The 27,078-nt window shown below is 41.8% G+C and overlaps 1 protein-coding gene across 2 annotated transcripts; it reads left to right on the forward strand.

Annotated features, from left to right (window-relative positions):
- Positions 1–1,837: 1,837 nt before the first annotated feature.
- On the forward strand, positions 1,838–26,507 carry eps15 (epidermal growth factor receptor pathway substrate 15). Of its 2 annotated transcripts, none has more exons than XM_085347183.1 (25): positions 1,838–1,896; positions 4,620–4,661; positions 5,205–5,294; positions 5,376–5,423; positions 5,519–5,614; positions 5,837–5,899; positions 7,126–7,251; positions 7,471–7,530; positions 7,742–8,002; positions 8,214–8,359; positions 8,993–9,149; positions 11,390–11,472; positions 14,933–15,005; positions 17,349–17,510; positions 17,605–17,802; positions 18,149–18,520; positions 18,816–18,896; positions 19,267–19,429; positions 19,523–19,579; positions 19,709–20,103; positions 20,605–20,674; positions 20,846–20,916; positions 21,351–21,486; positions 21,636–21,841; positions 24,329–26,507. In XM_085347183.1, the coding sequence occupies exons 1-25, from the start codon at positions 1,870–1,872 to the stop codon at positions 24,467–24,469; spliced, it is 3,324 nt and encodes a 1,107-aa protein (XP_085203309.1). In that variant the 5' UTR covers positions 1,838–1,869; the 3' UTR covers positions 24,470–26,507. The 2 variants fall into 2 exon arrangements, with proteins under 2 accessions (XP_085203309.1, XP_085203310.1); XM_085347184.1 differs by having other exon boundaries at positions 19,523–19,567.
- The last annotated feature ends 571 nt before the right edge of the window (positions 26,508–27,078 follow it).

A 27,078-nucleotide genomic window follows, 5' to 3' on the forward strand; every position in this document is an offset into this window, starting at 1 on the left:
TTATTTGGTATGGAGGTTTTGGTACCAGCAAAACGTTTGGTTTACCTCACGTGTTTTGTTTGCCTTTCATTTTTTATTTTTGTACATTTTTCTTTCTCTCATTCCTGTCGGGCTGGAAGGATTAGATAGGATTTGATGTTGTCATCCAGGTTATTTTGCCTTCTTCTGTTTCCACTATCTGATTCAAACGAGGATTGTTGGCACGGCAACCAGAGTGCAGTAGGACTAACACTACATTTGGCAACCTGATCAAAAGTGAAAAAAAGAAAACAAATCAGTCTGCAGTGGGATGGTAACATGAGGTGCTTTAAGATGAAGTCCCTTGCATAGTTTTGTACTGTATAGGTAACACTTTTTCCACTTCAGTGCACATACTATAGTCTCGTGTGTCTAAATAAGCTCTACTCAAACTTAGGATGTACATTAAGACCACCCCAGTAGCAGAACATTTGGGCGTTTGGTACGCACACACTTTAGGTTTCCTCGCCGTTTGTGTATACGTCTCGTTTCCTGATTTTTGATTCCAAGTTTTCTGCACTGCTGTACCCCAACACACTGTCCCAACAGTCTGACAGAGGCTCCTTTTGTAAAAGACATTTTGTACTAATGGTAGTAAATGAAGTGGGGCGATTTTTGTGTTGCTGTGTAAAATAAAAACAAAGGCAGGTGATCTGTCCAATAAAACAGCCAGAAGAAAACAATGAAAAGATCCTTGTGAAATTTTGTGTCTTTTTTTGTGCGTGTGTGTCAACATGTTTTATTTATCTGTTCTCCCTTTTCCCCCGGGTGGGTTTTCTCCAGCTTCCTCCCAGAGTCCAAAGACTCTGAATTAATTTGTTATTATGTAGGTGATGGCCTGGTTAGCGTAGACCCCTTAATCTTGACCCATGACAACTGGGACAGGCCACAGCAGAAGAACACGGATGGATGAATGTTAATTTGGTTCCCTCATTTGATTTGGATATCTGTTCAAATTTGGCAATCATTTTATTTTTACTGCTCACCGGGCTCATCAAAGGTTGCGCTACAGTTTAAACTCAAGGTTTAAGGTAAACTACAGTTTGCAGTACCTGGGTATACTTCAGCTGCATTTACATTTGAATCTTCTCCTTTCGTCTGTATTTTATTTTCTACTCACAAAGGTTATCAAAGTTAAATAAAACTAGACTAAAAACTAAGACTAGGTGAACAACACTTGTCTTATGAGGCTTTTTGAAATTTTTGCAGGAATTTCAGTCGAATAATGAAATATTCTTTGTATTTAAATGTCGTAGTTCTCTGTCCTCATTGTCATTTTCCTATACTTTGACCGACTTTATCAGCTTGGGCAGTTCTGCTTCCTGTTATTAAACTCAATAGATTGACAGGCAAAATAACAGATGTTAACAGTTCATTTTTTTCATTTTTATTTTTATTTTTCATTTTTTTTCTATTTTTATTCTACTTTGAAAACGTAAAGTCAGACTTGCAAAATTTGCTGTGTTTCACTAGTGTTCGAACTTAAATAAAAATGTGTTTGGTCGTAGTGGATATTCTATTTATCTATATATTTTTAAATGCCTTATATATTAGACATTTAAAATATATTTTAGAACGACCCATAGAAAAATGAATTGCCGATAGCAAAATGACGCAACTAAAAGTAAAGAAATTCATAGAGTGGGTGTTTCAAGTCTTTATTTGTTATTTATCTGTTATTTATCTCTGCATCCATTGGCTTTTGTTATTTGTGCACCTCCTCGCAGCGACGGAGGGATGGTGAAGCTCCGAGGGGAGGTCGGTCCCTGAGGTCTGGCTTCAGGGTTTTCAGCGGCCTCTACCGCTGCCTGTCGTCAGCGCAGCTTGGAAGCGGTGGGAAACAGAAACACTATGGCTTCCAGTCTGTCTCTTACTCAGGTAACACTGTCTTACAACTCAAATATAACGACAGCAAACGCTTTCTGCCCTCTGCCTGTTACGCTCGGAGATGTTTCGGCAGCGTCGGTTAAGTCTGGCTGAAAGAATCGCGGGCTTTCTTTGATTCTGGTTCCTCTTTTGGAAGTTTAGCCCTGCTGTGACTGGGAAAAGTTTCTTCCTAATCTCTTTGGGGACTGCGTAAGGGCGTAGCTAGCTAGCTAGCCTGCTAGCTAACAGCTAGTTTGTGACCAGTGTTGGGCTGTTTTAGAGTCGCTTTATCAAAGTTGAGATAAACCGTGTAAGCTAGCGCTACTCGTCTTCGTTTCCTTTCGGGTGTTTTCTAATCGTATTTAGTGCTGCCCCGGTTTGCTGCAGGCTATTTGGGTGTTGGGCTGCCCATGTGTGGCTCTGCTGTGGCTCTACTGTCACATTTCTGCTACTTCAGCCTCTGCTAACATTGTTTTTCTCTGATAAAGCACCCAAGCTATATACAGTAAAGCTTGTAGCCTATGTGTTGGATTTCCTTGCCTCGTATGTAGCTTTGTTACATGGTTAGACTGAATAGGCTGCCTTGTTATTGCTATTATTAGAAGTAAACATGCTTCGGTGATTGGCTTGGTGTCTTTCCCCCCTGTGACCTTTCAAAAGTGGACAGCGTTAACAGTTACCCTGTTAGCTGCTGCTGTTAACAATTAGTTAATAGAGAAAACTCCTCATATCGTTAGCTGTTATGTTGTAACTAGCAAGAGGAAGTGAATTGTACAAGCAACTAGCCACCTCTACTGTGGTAAACGGTTGCACAGTTGCTGCTAGCTAAATTAAGTTCTAAATAATGTAGCGTCAGAATGTGTTTGTGTTGTTTAGGAGGCTACGGGCAGGTTAAATTAGCAGCTTTCAGTTGTGGACTTGTTACCTGAGCTGCCGTTACCTCCAGCAACAGACAAGAGTTGCCTGCCAGGAGCAGCTTTGAGATCCTTGTCTCTCAAATGGCTTAAAACCTGTGTTTATCTGGGAGCTGTGGGAGTTCATTGGCCTGTCAGGCACCAGTGCTTGTTGCAAGTGTTCCTGTCAGATGCCCGATAATCCCCAAACTCGCCTCATGTTTGGTGTTGATAGTGACATCAGTGTGCTTTATTACCATGGGTGGTTATAATCTCTAGAACAGTCTAGCCTGTCCCGCCAGCTCCTGCGCCCTGATGTTTCTGGCTATCTGCTGCAGTTTTGTATGGGCTAGCTGGGGGATGATTGAGGGGTGTTTTTTCAGTGCTCAATTAAAGTCACCAGTACAAAGACCACAGTGTTACAGACGCCAACAGTCCCAGGCACACTATTGTGTGTCATAGGGGAAAAGAAAAAAGTTGCATTGACTAGAGAAAGATATGTGTGTGTCAACAGTTATTTCACTGTAAACTGGTGGGTGAAAAAGCTGACTGATAACTTTGCTTTTTGTGTGCGTGAGTTGTTTTCTGTGTCAGGTCTAAGTCTGTTTTACAGTAGAGAGTAATCTCACATGTGTCTGAAAGCCTTAGCCTCCATTGACCAGCCACTCCCTGGTTGATTCACACTTGAAACAATTACTGTCCATCCCTTTCCTCGCTTTCTTGCACCTGCCAATTTGAAACCAAACAACCAGTTGTCAGTTTCAGTTACACAAATAAGGAAGCACTGCTTTATTTCCTCTTTAGTCCAACGGTAGACATTTTTCTTAACAGAGGAAAGAGGGGTGTTTAGGGAGGACATGACAGAAGGCCAGACTAACTGTTGCCTTTGGAGTGACGCCTTGTTGTAAATGCCTAAAGCTGACCAGGGGGCCCCAGGAAATGTAGCCTGCATCCTGAAGTTATCACAAAAGTTATCACTCTCTGTGCATGCAACTCAGCATAAACCTTCTGGTGTATTCTGAGTCATCCATCCATTCTCCAGAGTATTTGTATAGATCTTTACGAGGAAATGCAGAGTAGCTTTTCAATGAAACAGCTGTTTGGAAAAGCGATATTTTCTCAGCCTCAGTGACATTTAAACAGTTTCTCTTTGTATTAATTGAATATATTTAGGTTGTGGCTTGTTTTTGACCAGATATACAGCTCAGGTGCGTCAGCATTTTCAGACATGTTTTATTTCAACTCAAAAAGACAAAATAACTGCCTCATTTTAGTGGGGGGAGACTGTGGTAATTATTAACAATGCTGCATAAATACGGATTTTTCTAAGCAAAATTACACAATATTTGATGTGCTTATATGGCAGGAAGTAGGAAAGTTTAAGAAATCGCTTTTTTCAGGCATTTGTTAAGAGTAAAAGTTGGATTTATTGTAATTATAAGCAGCTGACTTATTAATGATGAAAACTGCTGCACCTTGTTGCTACTCATTGTCATAGATGCTGTATTGTTTTTGTCTTTATTTGTTATCCCACCTGTAACACAGCCATTATAAACTTTTTGGTTTTGCAGTCACACTGTGGCTTCTTTAATGGTAAAACGTTCTACTAAATGAGTCATTAAAGTAATTTTTAGTTGTTTTTAACACATTTGGCCAGTGGCTATACTTATAACAAGCAGCTCTTTAACTGGCTCAGTGGATGTCAAACTCTTGTTGGTTATTTCAGAGCTAACTTTGAAAAATCATTTGAACGATTAGTGTTAGATTGTTATAAGGAACATTTTTGAATTTAGGTAAAAATGACTGTTTTAAATTTTTATACTTCTCTTTCTCCTTAAACAGCTCTCCAGTGGAAACCCCATCTATGACAAATACTATCGTCAGGTATGCCATTGTATCTTTCCCATGGGTTACAGTGTGTGTGCATATAACTCCTGCATAGTTTGGCTTTAAATGGCTCTGGATGGAGATGGAGATAATCAAAAAAAATAAAATCTTCCAATGAGAGGATGTGGTTTTTGTAGTTTCAGCACACAAACTAAACCTGCATTTATACTGCTGTCTTGCAGCGAGCAGTGATCTCACTTCTCTTTATCAGTTTCAGTGCCTGTGTCCAATAAAGGAAGTACCTCAATGAATTAATAATGTTTCCCTTTGCCCAACATGTCAGCAGCACTCCCTTTGAGCCTCATGAAAGACGACTAAGCCAATAGACTGCTGAGAAAATGTCTTTGGTTTATTACCAGCATTGATTTAAATGACTCAGAGGCTCCAAAGCCGATTTTCATGGTTTTCAGTTGTTCCCCATCTTTTTTCGAAGCTAAGAGTTTTGTCTTTGTTAGCATTTTAGCTTGTTATACTGATAGTTTCTAAGATGAGATAAGCTTTAATGTGTGTGTGTGTGTGTGTGTGTGTGTGTGTGTGTAGGTTGATCTGACTGGCAGCGGGCGAGTGGCAGCAGCTGATGCAGCTCTGTTCCTAAAGAGGTCAGGTCTGGCTGACCTGGTCCTTGGGAAGGTGAGTGGAGACGCAGCTCTCTGTTAGCTTTAATGTTCTCATCGATGCTAACAGATGTTTTATCTGTAAATGTCTCCTTAGATCTGGGATTTGGCCGACTCTGAACGAAAGGGAGCACTCAACAAGCAGGTACCAGCACACTGTCAAGTAGCTCCAAAGTGAACTCCTTCAGAAATGTGTTCATCATCACCAGGCTTACGTCACTCTTCTTCTTCTGCCCTCAGCAATTCTTCATAGCCCTGCGGCTGGTGGCTTGTGCTCAGAATGGCCTGGAGGTGGCGCTCAAGAGTCTTAATGTGGCTGTTCCTCCCCCGAAATTTGTAAGTCTGCTCCTGTGTGCTATAAATCCACACTGTGCCTGCTATTAAAGTCACTGCTGGTTATTTGAAGTCCAATACAGTAGATCTGTGGTATATTCACAGGTGCTTGTTTCACTACAAACAACTTTAACTGTTAGTATTTGGTCTTGGCTTTTAAAAATATTCTTTAATGTATTTTTAATGCAAACACTGAAATAGAAAAATATTTGTGCTCATCTCCAGCATGACAGCAGCAGCCCACTGTTAGCAGGAGGAGGGGCTGCTGACCTTCCCTGGGTTGTCAAGGTGAGGCGCGCTCCAACGTGCTATCTTTTTGTCTAAATATAGTTGTGATTGTTTTTTTTAATTCTCATGTTTTCCTAGTTTTATCTCCTTTTTTGTTACCTTAAGAGAAGCATCATATTTTTTCGTTGTGATCATTTAAGCAGTATGTATAGTTCTGCAATCCCAGTGCTACTTGTTAATAAGCATGAATCAGAAGTACCAAAATGATCTTCTTTTTTCTCTATGTGCAGCTGAAGGCCAACATTTCTCTGCTGCTGAGATGCTGGTTAGCGTCTTGAGTCTGTTTATATTGTTTGAAGATGCTCAGATTTTCATTATCAGCGACATAATTTGAGTCAAACGGACAGATCGGGTCAAAGGGTTCGGAGACAATGTGACTTTGTAACACCAAGTTTATCATATTTGATACACGAGTTTGTAAAACCCTTTTCATCAACAGTGTGATGGGTTTTTTAAGCCTAACGCCCCAAAATGGTTTTGTTTAAAAACAAAAAAATGTGGCCAATAAATTGCACCAAAATGTTGGATGTAACATAAATGACACTAATAAAAAAAACAAAAAAAAGTCACATTGATATTTAGTTTAAAACAATCTCAGAAGGTTAAATAAAAACTCAAGTTTAAAAAAGAAACCTCTGAATTATTCCGTGGTTCAGGCTTTAAGAGTGGTTAAGAGAAGCAAGGCTGAGACGATGTAGACATGTGCAGAGGAGGGATAGTGGAAATACTGGACAAAGGATGTTAAATATGGAGCTGCCAGGCAGGAGGAAATGAGGCAGACCACAAAGAGGAGGATGTGCAGACTGGTTGGTGTGACACAGGAGGATGTTAGGGACAGGCTGGGATGTCGGGCCTCTGTGGCGACCCCTAAAGGGAGCAGCTGAGAAAAGAGGAGGAAAAGAGCTCTTTTTACATACAAGATTCACAACATGCTTTAATGAAGCCAATATGCAGCTTGCAAAATTAGATTTACAAGCAATGAAAATGGGGAAGAAAAAGCCACTGAAGTTTAAAAGGAAATTAAAGACTAAGAATTACGGGATGTTTTTCATCAAAACAAAGCTGTGTTTGCAGAACGTTCCCACGTACAGACGTGGTGGCTTTGAATGTTTGTTGACTTGGACAGGTGTATAAGACTGACCTTATCTGACCAGCCTAAGCTGCACATCAGTCTATGCCTCCATTAGAGTGATTTTCATCGTGCAGCTGTTTTATTTTTCTTCCAGCCTGAGGAGAAGATGAAGTTCGATTCCATCTTTGACAGTCTTGGCCCAGTAGGAGGGATGCTGTCGGGAGAGAAGGTCAAGCCCGTCCTGCTTAACTCCAAATTGCCGGTGGACATCCTGGGCAGGGTATGATTCTCAAACAGGACTCTTTGATGTTAGTTTCAAGTTTTTGCTTTAGTGAAAAATGAATAGAAACCACACCATACAGTAACACTGGAGCTTAATACGGAAGATTTAAAGCGTCAAAAGAAAGTGAGAGTCTGTAGCGAGTTGGCGGTGTGGCACTTGTTATTTTGCAGTTTTGTGATGACTGATGCTCATCAATAATATCTCTGTGTGTTGAAGGTGTGGGAGCTCAGTGACATAGACAGAGACGGCATGTTGGACAGAGATGAGTTTTCTGTGGTAAGACTCGAGTTAATATTACAAATAAGGTTTTAGTATTTGTTCACAACTGGTTTCACTTTAGGTTGTTCAACTGTGTACTGAGTCATAGGATCTTAAATTATTTCTATAGTTCTGAATCGAAAAGATCCAAGACATGAGGAGGAAGTGTGAAGACTGAACTGCAGGATGCTGGGTAATCATTTCTCATTACTTTGTTGCCCTTTCCCAGGCTATGTATCTGGTGTACAGAGCTCTAGAGGGGGAGCCTGTTCCCATGTCCCTACCGCCTCCCCTGGTGCCACCCTCCAAGAGGAAAAAACCTTCGGTGCCTCCCGTGATGCCCCTGTTACCCTCGCCCCCCTCTGTCAAAGACAGTCGCTCCTCCCACGCTGGCTCTAAGACTATGCCCCACCCTCCTAAACCCACCCCAGCTCCTGCCCCTGTCCCAGCACCAGCAGCTGCCCCTGTGAGTACAGGCTCCACCTCTCCTGTGAGTGCAGTGCCTGAGAAGTATTATTTTACTACTACACTGGTACATCAACAGTTACGATGATTTCAAACTGGCTAGTTCAGTGTGTTTTTCAAAAGAAAAAGACTAGAGGAAGTGCGAAGGTTTGTGAATCTCTCGTTGCTGTAAGTTGTTCTGAATGTTCCCGCGGTGGCGAGGAGTGTGGTTAAGTTTGTTTTCTCTCTCTGTACAGTGGGTAGTATCGCCAGCAGAGAAGGCGAAATTCGACGAGCTGTTCAACAAGACGGACGCCGACATGGATGGCTTGGTGTCTGGCCCTGAAGTCAGAGATATATTCCTCAAGACCGGGCTGCCCTCCGCTACACTCGCACGGGTTTGGTAAGTACCGTCACTAAAATCTCCTCCTTTGACTCCTCTGTCCAGCTTCTACTCAAAGAATCAGTTACTCTGTTTTACGTGTTTACCTCAGAGAGCTTTGCAATTTGTGCAACATAAGGCATCCTGTGCACTTTGCTCTTCTGTTCACACAAACGAAGGAAAAAGGAGGAAGAAACTCCATGAAGTGCTACAAAGGATGATTTGCAGAGAGACGTGTCATAAGAAGTAGATAAATAGTTATTTTACACTAGAGAGAAATAATAGTGTTGGAAAATAAGGTGCTTATGTGTTTTAACAATAGCATAGATGGTTAGAAAAGATACAATGTTCATAAAACATCTGTGAAACATTCATTTTTACACTTTATTTATAATAAGTGAAATGTAAAAACATATTCTAGTTTCAGCTATAATTGAATGTTGCAAAATGCAGCAGTGCACTATGTGTTCATGCACACGACCAGCAGATGATCTTATTATGGATTTTTATCTTCATGTGGCTGATTAGCTTCTGTGTGTATTGGTTTCCCTCACATAATGATTAGCCTGGCCATCAAAAATAGGCACTGCCTGAAGTATAAATCGTTACTGTCTTATGTAACCTGTGTGCTTTTGTTTTTTTCTTTCCCCTCAGGGAGCTCTGTGACATTGGAGACATAGGGAAACTGACGCGAGAGCAGTTCGCATTGGCGCTTTATCTAATTAATCTGAAACTGACCAAAGGCTTAGACCCTCCACAAAATCTGTCCCCAGAGATGATTCCTCCGTCTGACAGACAAAACATCAAACAGGTGAGTCGCTCTCAACACTCGAGTTGTGAATAATTATTAGTGATGTTTGGGTCCTTTTTACCCCTCAGCAGTAAAAGGTTCATCACCACACGGGCCAGACGGGTAATCGGCACGAACATCCAGTTAATGAACACAATAACTTGAGAACGAGATGATGTAGCATTTTCTTATTGATACTGTAAGGCTACTATTAAAAACGAAGGCCAGAGGTCAAGTTTCCTGAAAATCTTGTGAATGCAGTAACTCGAGAAGGAAGTCACCTAGGATTTACAAATGAATGCTTCCAGGCTGTTACTATTTTATTTGTTATTATATTAATAACGGCCTGATACTAGCCATTTTCCTCATATATCGGTTTCTAGATAAAACAGCCAATAAATGAAAATGTAGTAAGTAGGGCTGCACAATTAATCGTTAGAAAATCGCGATCTCGATTCATACTTATGTGCGATCTCATTTCCAAATGACAACGATTTAAAATAAATAAATAAATAAATAAAAAGACGACGACGACGTGAGACGTGAGACATTTGTTGTTTAAATGTTTATTTATTGTTTTTATGTTCAGTCTCAACTGTTACGAAGTTGATGTGCAGTTAATAAGCGCAATAAATATTTATACTGGAAAAGAAAATCGTGAGAGAATCGTGATCTCAATTCTAAGCCAAAAAATCGTGATTCTCATTTTATGCAAAATCGTGCAGCCCTAGTAGTAAGTAAGCTAAAGATGAGAGCAGCACCCTTCAACTGTGTTATGACTGTTGATGTTGCATAGTTTGTCCACCAGAGGGCACTCTGTAATTTCCCTTTTGTAAGTAAGTAAAATTTATGTATTTAGCGCTTTACGCAGATAAAAATCACAAAGTGCTTTACAACAAAGAAAATGAAAAATGAAAAGAATGGAAATACAACAAATAACAATGTAAAACAGTAAAATACAACAAATTAATTAAAAGCTTGCCTGTATAAAAATGCCTTCAGCTGCTTTTTAAAAGAACCAGTGGACTCTGTACAGCGTGAAACCAGTGGGAGAGAATTCCACAGCCGTGCTGCCGCTGCCTGAAAGGCCCGATCGCCACGAGTTTTAAATTGAGCGCGTGGGGCCACCAGCAGCCTCTGATCTGATGACCTTAGCAGGAAGAAGAATGCGGTGGTTGTTTGGCAACACCACAAACAAACAACAACTCGCTGATCTGAGCATAAACGAGCTATCTACAGCTTTCTGTGATGATAAAACAAGTTTCTAAATCAGCCGATATATCAGATATTTAAATCACCAAATATTAGTGTTTGGTTTGATTTTAAGAACCCAGCAATCGCTTGCAATTCAAGAATTAAAAACGCACAAAAACTGATCTCATGGACGCTGAAAGATCCTTAATAATGAGACTGATTGATAGTGAATTGGAGCAGCTGTCTTTTTTATAGCTTAAAACAGACTCTGGTTGCAGTTTTCACCATCTGTTTACAGCAGTGACTTATTATAATTTTCCATTGCATCAGCACTATTAGATATAAATTATGTTGCTTGTCTTAATTGTGGCTTTCAGTGATGTATTTTTCTCTTGGTGTGTTTGTGCGTGCGCGTGTGTGTGTTGTGTATTTTTCCTGTTAAGCTTGCAGCTGTGTGTGTTTCTTATTTCCTCTCTCTGCAGCAGTTTTGCTTTACCTCATCTTTTTGCATTTTTGCATTTCATCCATTTCACGTGCACTGACACAATCCTGAGTGAGTGCGATTCATCAGAAACAGTCTAGTGCATCTCATAACTCTCAACAGGTTGCCTCTTTTCTTATCTGACGTAGTTTTATCCTAAATATTTGAATTTGATATTTAGTTTCCATTTGCCCTTGTGCTTTTGAGGGAAGCTGACGAGAAACAAAGGTTACTGTTTTTAGTTTTTGAGATGCACTCTTATCGCTGTATCTGTTTCTGTGGTTGTGTGTTTTTATCAAGGCTTTGAAGACGTTTTAGATTTTTTAAATTCTCAGTAGTATAGTTTAAGTGGTATCAGCTAGGCTGCTTTTAAAACCGCTGTTCCCCAAGTCCTGCCTGTTGAGCCTCTAACAGTAGATGACTTGATGAAAAGCCGTTAGTGTAGTTCATTTGTTTATTTATGCTGTGACTGTCTTTTGTGCTAAGAGTTGTAATGAGTCGCTGGTCTCTAGTACTTTCATCTGCATATCAGTAATGTGGGTGTTTCTTTCTTATTGGTGATATTGAGTTTTCCTGTCCTCACCAGAACAACGCAGCTAACCTAGCAGCCGACTTCTCTGCCATCAAGGAGCTGGACTCACTGAGTAACGAGATTGTTGAACTACAAAGGTAATCATTTCTCCTCACATTTAAAGAAGAAGAAAAAAAAAAAGGCAAACACCTACATGTTATTAACAGAGTGATGGCGGTGGAGATGATTTCATTGGTGGTTTATATTGTTGGCCTAAAGATGAAGGGTTCAAGCTGGGTGTTTGTGAGCCTCTGCTGGTTCAGGTATGCAGGAGGGACACACTCGCACTTCTTTGAGCACAGCCAAAGTTCCAGTAAAAATAATAAACACTTGTGTTACTGCAGCAGCAGATGGTTAAAAAGACAAGAGGTGGAAAGGGTCTGAACTGAAAGCCAGTAAGAACTTACTCCATTTGATGTATTTTAACTATATATATAACAGAATGTAACACCTGCACGTGTAAAGAGATGGCCACTCTATTTGATTCCCATACCACCCTAAGAAAATCTCTCTAGATCCGCCCCTGGAGAGGGTGTAAACTGTTTGGGATTAATGGGATTTCTGCACTGATTATCTGCATTGTCTGAATGTAATCTAAGTAGTAATCATAATCAAACACAACAGAAATAATGACACACAATAATAGCACTTGGCTGAAGACTCTGCGGTCACTCAGAGTGCAGAGGGAACCTCAGCGCTACTAAGTCCCAAAGCCACTTTAAGTCCGATGAAGCAGAGGGGGAACCTGCAGGTGTTGGATGTGTCCTTGATCCAACACACCTGATTCAAATGGTTAAATCACATCTTTTAAGTTTGGTTGATGTGAACAAACCTCATTATAACAACTTTTATGGGATCTTAAAAGAAGCTTCAAAGAGACCCACGAAGCCTAGAAAGGCTACAAAATAATTTCCAAAGACCTTGTAGGCAATCACGTTACAATAAGCAGTGTAGAGAAAAATGTGATGGGAGTGTTGTCAGTCAACCTTGGAGTGGGCGTGGTGAGGCGAGTGCACCGAGAGCAAAACCTTTAGTCGTGACGGAGGTTAAAAAACCCAGCGGAGCAACATAACATCTGCACCAGTCACCTGTTAAAGTCTTTGTCTCCACAGTAAGAAATGCACAAGTTAAAATGGTGTGAATGGAAAGACACAAATAAAACCCAGAGATCACTGAGAAGAGGACAGATTTCTATGTAGATGTGACAACAGTAGTTGAACTCTTTGGCAAAAATGGAAAAATTGTAAATAAATAAAAATACCGAAACCTTCGCACAGTGAAGCATGTTGGCGGGAACATTGGTACATCAGGGTCTGCAGGCCTCGCAACATTTCAGAAAACAATAGATTTAAAATGATAACGACACAGGGCCATGTGAGGGCAGCAGTGCGTAACCTGAGGTTTGCCTTTGTGATCAAAGCAAAAAGAACGGTTCAAAAACAAGGTGATTCGTTTTTCTGAAAGTCATAACCTTGACTTAGTAGAGATCCTGAGACACGACCTGATTCCAGACTTTATGTTTTTACCTTCTTTTGCCTTTTTACTTCACATGATCTTAAATGCCAGATGTACCTTTAAGTAAAAGCTGCAGCAGCTGCACATTTGCATGCATGCTTTGCACATGGAGTCTTGGTTTGAGCAGTTGTCATAGTAATGGATTTCATTTCCATACTTCACAGAACGTAGCTTCCCTTTTCGTGAAAACTGAGAGGGAGAAGTGAGAAAGTGGCCTTTTCTCCTACCTCTGCCTTCCAATAAACACACATAGAATCTCACACACACTAGACGACAGCTGTTTGAAGTAAGAAGGATGGAAACTGAGTTAGAAATCACCTGCGGACAGATTTTATTTAATAAGAGTTTGGAAAGATGAAGCGTCTTTGCTGCTTCAGAATGGGGCAGCAGCCTTCTGTTCAGGATAAGGAGGTTGGCAGTGATGATGACGATGATGCTGATGGGTGAGTAGAAGTTGGGAACGGTTCCCTTTGCATTTGCAGCTCGTAGATTATCAGGGGAGTTGTGTGTTTGTTGTGTGGTGAGCGATAGAATAGTTTTTTAATAAGTTAAACTGAGGCATAATTTCTTTTGTGTCTTCACACAACAATATTAAAATGTTAGTTTTGTTAAGGTTGTGTGAAAAATACTGAACCAAAAACAAATGTAAGAGAACAAGTGAGCAGAAATACTTACTGAAAAACATGTTTAAGTAAAAACACCAATCAGTAGGGCTGTTCGATGTAACGATATATCTGATGACGATATAAAAACCTCTATCGTTTCATTTTACGCTATCGTTTGTTTCGTGGTGTCGCAAAATAAACTGTTTACAGCAATATTTTGTTCATGGTTCTGATGGTCACTGGAGTTATTATTAATTTATTAAAGTTCTCTCTTTCTCTTATATTTAATATAACCACACTACAGACGGACAAGCGCCTGTTTTTATGCGTTGTCGTTAGCAACAACGACGGTAACGCCATCGCGCGTCCGCTTGTTTATGTTCCACATAAAACTTTCACAATAAAGCTCAAGATCCTGTTGAGACTTTTCAAAATAAACTGAATCACGTGAAAGATGCAGATTATTTATGGATGAGAAGTAAAAAGAGCCGCCAGCAGCACGCCGTGTAATAAATACTCACAAAGAAAACGGCGCCGTTACAACTTATGTCTAAAAATGCATCGTTTCATGCATCGGTTAAAACACTCGACTCCAGCTACACGACGCGCAGCTGGAAACACTTCACGCAAGTCGAGCTGCCCGAGATTCACAGAATTTACAGAAAATGTTACATTTTTGTGATTTATATCGTTATCGGACGATAGATGTCTTATATCGGGAGATGAGGTTTTGGTCATATCGCACAGCCCTACCAATCAGGATCTTTTCTTTACCTCTGTATGTGCTTCCTCTTTATTTCCCGTTTCTGGTAATTGCTCTCAGTTTTCCTTTGAGCTGAAAATACTAGCATAAAATCCCTTAGAGTAATCGTTTATATTCAATAACAGAGTTAAATGTCAGCGAGGCCCTTTTTTTGTGTCTAATGGTTTATATAACACCTTACCACAGCACTCAACACAAGCACAGGATTCCTTTAAAGGTAGTTGAAGTATCTTTTGTGCACAAGTTATGACGCTTCCTTTCTACCCCACCCGTCTCTTCTTTCCCTCTTGCTGCATGCTTGAAAAAGCGTAGAGAGGATGAGCACACGGACGGCTCAGATGATAGATGTTGGCAGATCATCACTCGTCCCTCCTCCTCTCTTTCTCCCACGCGTTTGACTGAGCAAGTACGTGCTCGCTTTCTCCGACACTTATCCTCGCAGTCGCCCACAGCGCAGCGCTCACACACACCTGCTCTCGCTGCAGGACTTGATGCTGCTTTCTCTTCTGTAAAGTTGGGAGTCGAGGAGAACATCATGGTGGCCGAGGGAGAGGAGCTGGTGGTGGTGGTTCAGGGGCCGGGTAAAGCATGCTCACTAGAGAGCTGGCTTGGGCTTGGTGGGCTGGTGCTCTCCTTGGTGGTTAAATACACCTGTCTCCTTTGCTGCAACCCCAGGGAGAAGAGCTCTGTGGAGGAGGAGATCAAGGAGAAGGAGGAGGCCATCCGACAGCGCAGCACTGAAGTGCAGGTGAGGTCTCTTTGTGAGATTTTACCTGTATTCTAAATCACTGGTTTACAAAAACTCTTGCTGGAGCACAGTTAATATGCATTAAACGCACGTGTGCATTTCTGTCTGTTTTCCCTTTTAAAAACCAACAAACAAGCAAAACAAATGCAGGTTGGTAAGCTCACTTTTATGGGGCTGAATGTTCTGGAGGAGAAGATCAATAACACATTTGATTTGCAGTCTGAGACGCTTGTTCAGAAATGCAGTTAATGATACTCGGAGAGGAAGAGGAAGAGAGGAAGAGGCTGATCTGCCTCGTCTGGGCTCTATTTTGGGAGCTGTTTGGCTTAAAGGGGCGAGGCTGCAGAGTTCTTTAGGAATGAGTCTGAGTGCGAGGGTGGTATCGAAGGAGCTGATGTAGCTGAATTTTGTAGCTGCACTCGATTGTACTTATGTGCGAGTGCTTCTGGTTATTTATATTGTCTGAGTTTCTTCCTGGACGTGGTATACTGCACATACCCAAGCATTCCCCAGAGGTTAAGAATGGGTTTTGTGGCAGTCGTACCACCTTTGAAATCAAACCCTGGAAAGCCAGCCTCAAAACAGGAAGTGACTTTCTAAGAATCAAGGAAATACAAATTTTCCAACATGGGAATTTTAATAAAGAGAAATACATGCAAAGCACAAGCTTTTATTTCCATAATCTATTCTGCCTTAACATGTTGTTGTTAAAGCACTTTGTGTTGTTTCTGATATTAGTATAGAGATTAAAAGCTGCCGTTGTCCTTTCAGCGACAGCCGCTGCTGAAAGGATGTTAACGATCTCACTGACTCACTGAGCTGCAAAACGATCTGCAGCCTGTAAACGAAAATAATTCCACACTGTGACGTCAGCCTTTCTCCCTCCGGCAAGCTGACATATAACAGCCGATTGAGCTTTTTCAGGAATGGTATTAAAAGTTAGTATTTAGACTAGAAATGTGGTTACTCTGTAACACTGTAACACAGCATTAGTGCACATTATTTCTTAAAATCCTTTACCTTCACTTGGTTTCACTAGTTTTTCTTCTCTATTCTTTTCTCACCTTCTTCATAAAACCATCTACCGTATTTCCCGGACTACAGAGCGCACCTGAATATTAGCCGCACAAGCTAAAATCAGGGGAAAATCCTGTTTTGTACATACATTAGCCGCACCTGACTAAAAGCCGCAGGTGTTTCAATGTTGACTTATCATATGTAAGAGAATATGCACAAATCGAATTGTCAGGAAAGAGATGGCTGTTTGGAGACACACCACTTTTATTAATATTTTGAAAAACAAGTTATGGGTACATATTTGCATAACCTTTTAGGGTATGTGTACAAGTAGTGGTAATTACAAGTACAAAACATGTACTGTGCTTCATAAATGAGTAACAAATGTAGTACATAACAATAACCTACAGCACACCAGAAAAATAGATTCAGACTACCTTTTAGGCTCAGGTGCAGTGACACGGCTTTAACAAGAAGAAAAGTCAGTCATTCACCACCATCTTTCTCTTCTTCCTGCGCACTAAAACCACCAAAGTCCTCTCCTCCAGTGTCGGAAACGAACAGGCTCAGGGTGGCTTCATCATCCACTCTCAGCTCCTTTCTTTCGTTGTCACTTTCAAAACCAAAGAAATCCTCATTGTCAGTGTCAGAGTCGAACACCTTCTGAAGAGCCTCCTCTCCATCAGGCAGCAGTCCAGCCCTTCGAAATCCGTTGGTGATCGTGGATGTTTTCACACTTTCCCACGCTGTCAGAATCCACCGGTGGAGTTGGGCATAACTTGCTTTTTGCAAGTTTATCGCCGCTCATCATCCACGCCTCCAGCTGAACGCGTAGTGCTACTTTGAAGTTTGTTTTTCGCGCTACTTCGTACGGCACTACGTTGCCTGGCGGATGGACATGTGACTAACATACCACTCTTGAACTCCGATCCTTCCGCCAGGCAACGTAGTGCCGTACAACAGCGGAACAAACAAAACAAATCCGCTCATGGACAATCCATAGAAAAGCCGCACCTGACTAAAAGCCGCAGGGTTCAAAGCTTGTGCAAAAAGTAGCGGCTTATAGCCCGACAATTACGGTACTTACATTTTATGTGAATGTATCTTTTTAATCTTTTATTTTACCACATTTCTCTTGTTTTATTCTGTTGAGCTGATGTAACAGTTACATTTCCCTGATTAATAAAGTTTATTATCTTATTATTATTACTATTATCTTTCCAAAAATCAGTAACTTTAAAGGTTGTTTTCCAAAGTCTCTTTGTTGCTCACTTCCTCTCTGTTATTGAATCTCCCTCCCTCCCCCCTTTGACTTTATGTCCACAGGACCTTCAAGATGAGGTGGCAAAGGAAACCGAAGTATTGCAGCAACTTCAGACTCAGCGTCAGAAGGTTCAAGATGCTTTAGATGAGCTGGACCAACAGAAGGCCTCCCTGGAGGAGCAGCTCACTCACATTCGACAGCAGACCAACCAGGAGACCCAACTTGTAAGTTGCCTCCTTCTTCTTCTTCTTTTTTTTTTTTTGGTAACCTTTTGAGGAGCTGTGTAATTACCTCGAATTCTGGTTACTTTCCTTTCAGATCTCATCTCTGCAGTCAGAGCACGAGGAGCAGGAACAAAGGATATGTCAGTATGAGGAGGAGCTGGTCCAGGCCCGAGAGGAGCTTTTGGCTCTGCAGGAGGAGAGCCGGAAACTTCAGGAGAAGGTCCAGGCTGCCCAGGAGCAGCTCACTCCTCTTCAGGAGTCTGTGCGTGACTCTTTCACACAAGTTGCACAGGTTAAAAGCTCTTCCCTGGTTTCGTACAGCATGTCTGCAGAGAAAATTTTTTTCATTTTCTGGCACCTACGCAGCTGATGGAAATGTTATTTTCCGACTGTAATCAGCAGGCTGCACAACTGTTACATACCCAAACGCATGAATAATAGCTGCAGTGATTATACTGAGCACTTCCAGAATTTCTGTGTGGACAGATGGAGCAACACTGCTGTGGCTCCACCAGTGTGTTCCTAATGCTGTACTTTCTGTGTACACTGGCTACAGAATTCATCATATCTGTGTTTAAGTGTTGTCTCTGCTCTTTAATCGTGTCATTTTTTTTAAAAATTATTCTTCTGGCACGTAGGTCCAACAGAAACTGAACGACCTTCAGGTGGAGGAGCGATCGGTGACTGCTCAGCTCAGCTGGAAGAGAGCCCTTGAGGACAGCTCTCCTGTCATGGTCAATGGATCAGCAGGCCCCGCTGCAGAGCTCCACCATGGGGACCTCTTCCAGAGGGACCTCTTCCAGGAGGACCTTAAAGAACTGAGAGTGGAAGAGCATTCAGATTCAGAGGAGAGAGGTGGCGTGAATGAGAAAGAAAAGGAAGAGGAGAAGGACGAAGAGAGTCCAAAAGCTGGGGAAGATGAAAAGCAGAAACATGATGCCTTGGATGATCTCTACACTGATATGTACAGTCTGTCGAGCCTTGCCAAGCCCTGGGAGAGCAATGTTAGGGTAAAAACTACATGAATAATAATAAGAAGCACTCTTACAGTAGTTTTAAATGTGGACAGACACAGCTGTAAAGCCTAATGCATGCTACAACTGTGCCGTGTTCTTGTGGAAAACATCACAGATAATCTCAAAAAAATCAAAGTGAGTCTCAAAGGAAACTGTCCAGCGACAACAAAAACATGCAACCAACACATTACAATAACCAGATGAGCTACTCCGTCGCTTTAACTCAAAGCTTTTATCAAAAAAACATCAGATGCTGTCCTTTTAAGTTGTGCGTCTGTTCTCTAAGCAGGAACGCAGCAGCCCTGCGCCTGGTGTCTCCTCTGAGGTTACAGAAGATGCAAAGGAGTCACCTAAGGAGACCCCACCGAAGGTAAACTTATTCAAGGATACCCATGGAAACCAATAAACAGCATCTTTGTGACTCCTTGTATTCTTCTGTTCTTCTTCTTGATTTTTATCATTAGTATTTGTTTTCATTGTCATCAAGTGTGACATTTGCGATGTTTGTTTTACCCACATTTCTTTGAAATGTTGTCTGTGAAAAGCTGTTTGTACCAGAAACAGATATGAGATGTTGGACATGCAGCGTGCCAGACAAGTGCATAGACTGACAGCAGACAGCAAAGATGTAACCTGATAGTTGTGTTAAATCATCAGATGGGTGTTAAAACCCCTCCCCCTCCATAACCACAATGCATGATTCACTGTAATGCTCAGAGCGCCGTGCCTCTCTACGACAGGTTGCATCACCAGAGCCAGAGAGCAAACAGGAGCCTGCAGAGCCGACAGAAACAACCAGCTCCCCCTCTCCGCCTCAGCCTGGCCCTCGCTCCTTGCCACCACAGGGCAGCCCTCCCTCCCTGCCTGAGATGGATTTCTTCCATTCAGACCCTTTTACCGATCGTAAGACCTCATCGTGAAAAATCAAGATGGAAAAAAGAGTGTTTTTAATGCTTGATGAACGCTGGCAGACTGATGGTGTGTTTTCCTTTGTAGACGATCCTTTCAAAGAAGATCCTTTTGGAAAAGCAGATGTTGGAGGTGCTGCTCAAAGTATTTAATGAGCAATAAATCTCACACAAGCACAGCATTGTTTTATTTATATATATATATATATATGTCAAATCTGACGAGTGGGTCATATTATTCATTATGTTTCTCCTGCTGTTTATGTTAAATCAGATCCTTTTGGAGGAGATCCATTCAAAGGCTCAGACCCCTTTGCTGCAGACACTTTCTTCACACAAACCTCCAGCACCCCGTTTTCCTCAGAGGACCCTTTCTCTGCTTCAGCCGACCCCTTCGGTACCACTTCTGGCGTGCCGGAGCCAGACCTTTTTGCAGCCAAGGTGAACGATACAGCAGCCGTACCAGCGGGTCCGGATCCTTTCGCCTCCAAATCCACCAATCCAGCGGCAGCATCCAACGATCCGTTCAGCTCTAAAGGGAACAACACAGCTGATTCAGACCCGTTTGGAGGCAAAATGACCAGCACAAAGGAGGCAGACCCGTTTGGTTCTCAAGATGGAGACAAGGATCCTTTTAGCAGCTCCCCGCCGAGCTCTGATCTGGCCGTGGTGAGTAGACCCGCTAATAAAACCTGTTTACAGTGTGTTGAGTAAGATTTTTGTGACAGTATTTTAAGGAATATAATTATTTGTCCCAGATGTTTTATTACCATTCTAAAGGTTTGCAGTAATTTTAGAAGCACCAAGCGTGTACGTCTGAACGCTTATCATCCACTTTATTATATATACTTTATATAAAATATTCTGTATAATAGTTTAAATGCATAGAAATGTGTTAATATCGCTGACATGTAAATTGTTAAGAGGAAGCAGAAACTAATTTATAGCAATGAGTCCCAAAGTTTGGATCTTAGCCCTCTGCTTATAGAATACGTTAGTTTTCTTCCCTTATTGGCTCAGAAAGAGTTAAAATACTGGTGGCCAAAAGAGGAACTGCTACGTTTTTGTTTGATGTACATGCTCTAGTTGTAGTAAATCACGTTACAGGTGAGCGTGTTTGTCCACGCAGGCTGGATTATAAAAACGTCTGATGTGTTTGTTTGTGTTCAGAAGGACACCGCAGCATCCAATGACCCTTTTGCTCCCGGTGGTACCGCGGTCAGTGCCTCCTCAGATGCAGGTACAGCTTGTGGCATGGCACCACCCACTGGGGACAGAACTCATAGCAGCAAATAAGAAAATAATGAAAAATAAATAAAGTAAAATGTGCTTTTCTGTTAATAAGATGCTGGATGAGGCATTGAAGTGCTGCTGATTTCATGCACTCGGTCGTTTTTCATTGATGTTTCAGATCCGTTTGCTGCTGTGTTTGGTAATGAGTCATTTGGAGGAGGCTTTGCAGATTTCAGTGCTTTGGCAAAGGTAATTTCCAGATTTTTAATATATCCTCTGTCACGTTGTTTCGTGCATCGTATATACATCATATATAATAAATAATTATCCAGTCTTATGTTAGTTTTGGTTTATATTTGCAACTATAAAAAGCCCCGTGTATGCATGGAAAGGAATCTATATGCACAAAAATGCCTCTGTCTCTGCATAGTAGTAAATCCTGCAGCCTTCTGCAGCCTTGAGCTACTGTGCAGAGAGCTCTTGTGAACTCGGTGTGGAAACACTAATTTCACACTTGCTGTTTACACCACAGTACCTGTACCTTTATTTATCGGGGTTTTACTGATGTGCAACAGAGCTTGCGAGTGATGACGCACATCCTCTGTACTGTTCTTAAGTAAATTCATGCACCTTCCTGCTTATGTAATCGATATATTTGATTTGGTTGGACCTTTTCATTCCAGTCAAATGGTGCTGAGCAGTTTGGAGTCGACAGCAGGAACCTCTTCCAGGAAGAGAGCCAACCTGCCAGCTCTGATGTGCCCCCAGCCCTGCCGCCAAAAACGGGTACGCCTACCAGACCTCCTCCTCCACCTCCAGGTCAGTTGATCCTGTTATCCAGAAAACAAAAAGTGCCTGTAGCTCTGTTCGGTTGGAACAGTGTAGCTATCACACGTCTGGGGATGTGCCAACAGTGTTCATGAAATAAAACCTGCCTTTGCTGAGTCTGCCCGTCTGTGCCCTGTCAGGTAAGAAATCATCCATCAATCGAACGGAGTCCTCCGACTCCTTCCATCGACGAGGAAACTTCATGCCACAGACTTCAGGAGACTTCTCCTCCTCTTCCTCCTCCTCCTCCCTGCCTGCAAAGGATCCTTTAGCCGACCCCTTCGCCCCCTCCTCCCCTCCTCGCCGCAACGCACGGGAAGCTGATGGATTTGCCAGCTTTGACAAAGTGAGCAACTCCCTCTCCCCATCTCCCTCACCTCCACCTGAATGTCAATAGCCACACCCTCTTCTCTCTCTCTCGCTCTTTGTTTTTTTTTTTTTTTTCCCCCCTCCTTGTAAACCAACATGTAGTTACTCAATAAGGATACAACCCCGAACAAATCAGGCCAGCTCTTGAAATCACTCCATCCACTGCCAGTGACGAGCCTTAAAGTGAACTAACCAGCTTATTAAAGCGTCACACGGTAGCACAGGCTCGTAATGTTACGTGATTCATACGCTTCTCCCAGTTAAAACAATAAAATCTTGTAAATCTTGTATTTTTGTTTTGGGTTTTTTTGGTTTCTTTTGCATTTCTGCTGCTTGTGTATATGTCAGACTATTGTTAATAATACAATGCTGTCTAACCCTGTAAACATTTCTTTTCACCCGCTCTATTATGGATTCATAATGAGATTCCACCTCATATAACTCTATGACTGAAGATGCACTCTTACTTTGTGAGGAAATGCATAGAAATTATAGATGCATTTATATATTCTTATTATATATTCTATATAAACCAGAATGTTTGGCAGTGAATGGAGAGATGACAGGCTGCTTGTATTTGGCTTTTTATTAGCCATCCCAACTTTGTCACATTGACATTACTTCCTGTGCAAGTTTGATTGTGTGGGTTAATCTTCGGGTCATGGTGGTCAGAGTAGTTCTATTAGTTCAACCCTTTTTAATGCTGCATGGAAATGACCTGTGAAGTTGCATCACATCAGAACACTGTTGATCCTCTCCTGTCACGCGAGCACCCTCGCATGTACCTGTCAGTCGCCGACCTGCATGCACTAACTGTGTCTTTGACTCTCGTTGACTTACACCAGTGCCTCCACCGTTTCTCGAATCATCAAAGTTTCCTTTCCCCTTTACTCTGCTGCTGTTTATTTATACAGGCTTTCCTCTGTTCATCCATCCATCCATTCATTCATCAGTTTGTGTCCGAGCCCTCGTGTGGTCAGCAGTGTGTTGTGGAGAAGCAGATTGACTGTATTCTCTCTGTGTTTCTTTACACCTCTGTTTAATAAAGTGTTGAATCAAGGCCACCATCTCCGGCTTCTATGTGCATCCATGACATCACCACCTGTAAACCCCTGAGTTTAAAGGATCAAGTGTTTTACACGTTCAGTTCATTTATCAGAGGTTTGGACTATGCTTCAGCTTACTGTTGATAACTTCCCACACCATGTGTTGCATTTAGGATGATTTCCCAGCCCATAAAAACCCCTCTGCTGCTTGTCAGCTCTGTAACTTCTGCATTAAAGTGCCACTGCAAACAGAGACTGTAATTCAGCGAATTACATAAATTACCACATGGGCACAACAGTAATAAAGTTAGGTGCATTATTAATCATTATAGATTCATATCAAGGAAGGTTCATTTGGCCACAGGTTGCTCTGTGTGTATATTTGTTACCCGGCGAGACAAACGGATACAAAGAAACCAGGAAATCACATTTCTGAGAAGCTACAGTGCGGTGCGCTGTCAAGTAAATGAACTAAAACATGTAAAACTCTGTAATGATCCTTTAAAGTATCTTAACATGAAAAACAAATAAGAAGACTGAAGTTTTTTTCTTAAAGCTGTGGAATAAAAAGCACCATTTCTCTTTCCATGTATCTTATTTATGTTTGATTTCATTCATATTTAAGAGAATTGGCGGGATGTTGTCTGCAAACTGATAAGTGCATGTTCTCTGTCAGATCCATCACATTCTGTACACGTCTTCTCGTGCATGTTCTTCATACCGTGACCTGTTATTATCGGCTCTAAAACAGTTGCTAGGAGACTCTCCTTTGCATGGCTGGATGCACGTGGGATGACCTCTGTTGCTTCTGTCTGTCATTCGTTAAGAATAATGAACATATTTACACAGTCTGCAATGATTAACCAATTTAACCAGTGGACTGTGTTTCCTTCCTACTCTTTTTGTGACCGTGGAGCTTTCAGTGCATGTGATTGTGGTCCTACAGCTGTGCCTGTTTGTCTTCAGGCTTTTCTAGCATCGCAGTCCCTGCTTTTGCCCTGATCACGTGGCTGCAGGAACTTTGCAAGGGTATATATGTTGGAGGGAGGACTGTTTTCATTTGGATAAAGGGAAATCAATTTCAATCGCCTTTCCTGTTCTTTCTTCTTTTTTTGTAATTTGTTTGGGAGGTCTGCAAAAGTCTGGATTTCTTTTAGACCTCATTGCGATGCACCTTTCTCAGAATGGGCACAGAACTACAAATTTAGACTCCAATACATGATTATTTTTTTTTAGCACCCTACAATTGTGCGTCCTGACTCACTGTCTTTGGTTTCTGGCACATAAATGGTGATTACAAATCAGTCAAAGTGTCCACTTTGAAGGAAAAAGGTCTGCTGCTGGTGGGTTTTCAAAGTTTCAAAACTGCATCCATTGTGTGCGTATGTTTCTTTGTTTCCTCTGTTTTCATGGAGCAGTATCCAACCGAGGAAGACATGATAGAGTGGGCAAAGCGCGAGAGCGAGCGAGAGGAAAAGGAGCGACTCGCCAGGCTCACCCAGCAGGAGCAAGAAGACCTGGAGCTGGCCATCGCTCTCAGCAAGTCTGAACTCTCCTGAGGAGGCCCCGTTCCCCTCTACCGGTCTGGCTCGGCACGGCACGGCACAGCTTGGCCCGGCCCGGCCCAGAAAGCACCAAAGCAAAGTGGGGATTGTACAGGACTGATTCAGCATCACCTGCTGACCCCATGAAGAGACTCAAAACTCATCTCTAACTCGTTCAACCCCCCGACTGTCCATGCTCTGTTGGTCTCCGTGGTTTTGATAGAGGAGCGTAACGTTTTTTCTTTTTCTTTCCCCCTTTTTAGAACGAAGATGCAAGAGAAAACTTGTTCTAGTGTTAATGTCGTTTTGCTTTCATTTAAAATCTAGGCAGCAAGCGCTGCGTTAAGTCCCCAGAATGTAATTTATTGTAGCGCGCGCTCGAAACCACTAAACAAACTCGCTACATTTCATTAAATCTCAGCTCTCTTTGTGATGAGATTTTAATAGACATGCTAATTTTCTAGAACTCAAGAATTCCCAAAATTTTCTTTTTTGGCTCTCGATTAAACTTCTGAAGCAACCACAGTGAACTGGGGAGATTCTGTTTCCCAGTTTGTTCTGTTCTGTAACTCTGTAGGCCCTTTCTAACAGAGTGACCGTGTCCCACTCTCATGCAGGGAAGATGATTTTTTTTGTCTTCATTTAGAGTAGGTCAGGATATTTCAACATTTCTTCGTGTTTAACTGGAAGTTGCGGCTCCTGTAAGATGTGAAATGTGTACAATGTGTAGATTTATACTAAAATGGAACAAATCTGCCACAGCTACCTTTTCCTTTGAAATGTCAGTCCTACCTTGCTCACCGTAGCACCTGTGTCGTGAGCATTAAAGCACTGATTTGTGTGTGTCGGGGGAGGTAATAATGAATGAAACTACAGCCATCACATTTTATGACTTGGTTTGCATTAAAAACTAGGCCACACTACAGTAGGATGCAGAGCAGAAAGCACACGATCTGTTTTTCTAACATACAAACTAAGTTTCTCTCAAGTACTTTAGGATCTTTAAATCGGTCTAAATTTTTAAATTCATTGTGGCCCGACATGAAAGAATGTAACAAAACGCAAGGTTGTCATAGATGAATGTAAGCGTGGATCCTACCTTAACTGATCATTAGCTGTATCATTAATCCTGATTGATCTCCTTTAGGGAAACTCTCAAGGGCTCCTCAGCAGCTTGAATGCTGAGTGGATAACTACAACTGTGCGGTTGTCATGTTACCACGTGAACATTTGGTCCCATTTCAACGTGTGCCAGAGTCGGTGCTTCACTTGTTACCATTTGTACGATTTTTCTTTTTTTTAATCCAGGAGTCTTTTGCGCTCTGAGAGACTCCCTGGATTTCAGAGTCTTACACAAACACGGTGAAAGTTGTTAAGTGTTTCTACTTTTTCGTTAGAGCGGTGTATTTTCTGGCCGTGCACCTCGACATCTGCAGGGATTTAACTTGCAAAAGACCTCAGATGTGCTGAGGATGCACGCTCACATTGCACTGTGTTATCGGGCCTGTTGACAGCCACACGGCGGCACAGGAAAGCTTTACTAAACGTGACAGAAGGTTTTCTGCTGAGGAAAGGCTACGATGAAGTGCGAGAGGCCTCTGCTCTCTCATTACCTTAGCTCATTTCTTATCAAATAATGCACAATGTTTTGGACAGCTCTTCCTGTTCTTACTACTTTAATGTTTAGCAAGAAGATAGTTTCCTCTTCTCATGTCTAACCAGTGTACTGTCTGTGGCTCATGCAGTACTTCCTACTGAGAGCTCTCGCTCTCCTACAATGAAGTTTATTGTAAATACGGGAGAGCACAGCTGCATGTCTGCTCTCCAGGTCTCTTGTTGTACTAGTTTCATTGCTTCATTGTCATGTATTCAAACAGGTTACTGTCATTTTTAACAATTCTGCACATTTCTCAAAACCAGAACCACTTACTGTACGTTTCTAGGCTTATCCATAAAGCTTTTTAAGCTTCAGGCTAATTGTATTTTATTTTGTACTTCCTAACTTGTAAGAAAAATCATTATTGGAAGGCCTTGGCCATGTAATGCATTTAATTGAAACAGAATAAATATTAAAAATATGTAGTTTTGCAGTTGGTGCATTTTTTTTCCCAGAGCATCTTCTTAATATATTGTCATCCACACGTGATAGTGCCCCTCCTGTTTCTCCTCGTACGACGCACCAGATCCCCGGAGACACAGCAAACCTCCAGGAGGAGCTTCAAAACTGGAGAGAAGTCAGTCAGGAGGAATAACGAGAGCGTAATTGTCTGTGGTCTCCACCTGCAACACCATTCCCTTTTTGGAAGTTGCCTTGTTGTTGCCTCCTGTGCACCTGTTGTCACTTTGATTTACAACAAAGGAGGTGACATGGATTCAGTGCCTCGTGCTTTTGGCTGCTACTTTTCGAGATGACCACAGCAGATCATCAGTCTCCATCTCATCCTATCCCTAGCATCCTCTGTCACCTCTGCATGCCATCCTTCTACATCCACGAATCTTCTCTGGGATCTCCCTCTTTCCCTCCTACTTGCCAGTTCCATAATCACCTTCCTTTTCCAATATATCCACGATTCATCCTCTACTCATCCAAAAATAATCTCAGCCTCATTGATTTAGTCTCCAGA

This window comes from Diplotaxodon limnothrissa, linkage group LG23 (genome assembly GCF_057381915.1).
Source record: "Diplotaxodon limnothrissa isolate DT_005_m linkage group LG23, D_limnothrissa_male_GT1.1, whole genome shotgun sequence".
NCBI lineage: Eukaryota > Metazoa > Chordata > Actinopteri > Cichliformes > Cichlidae > Diplotaxodon > Diplotaxodon limnothrissa.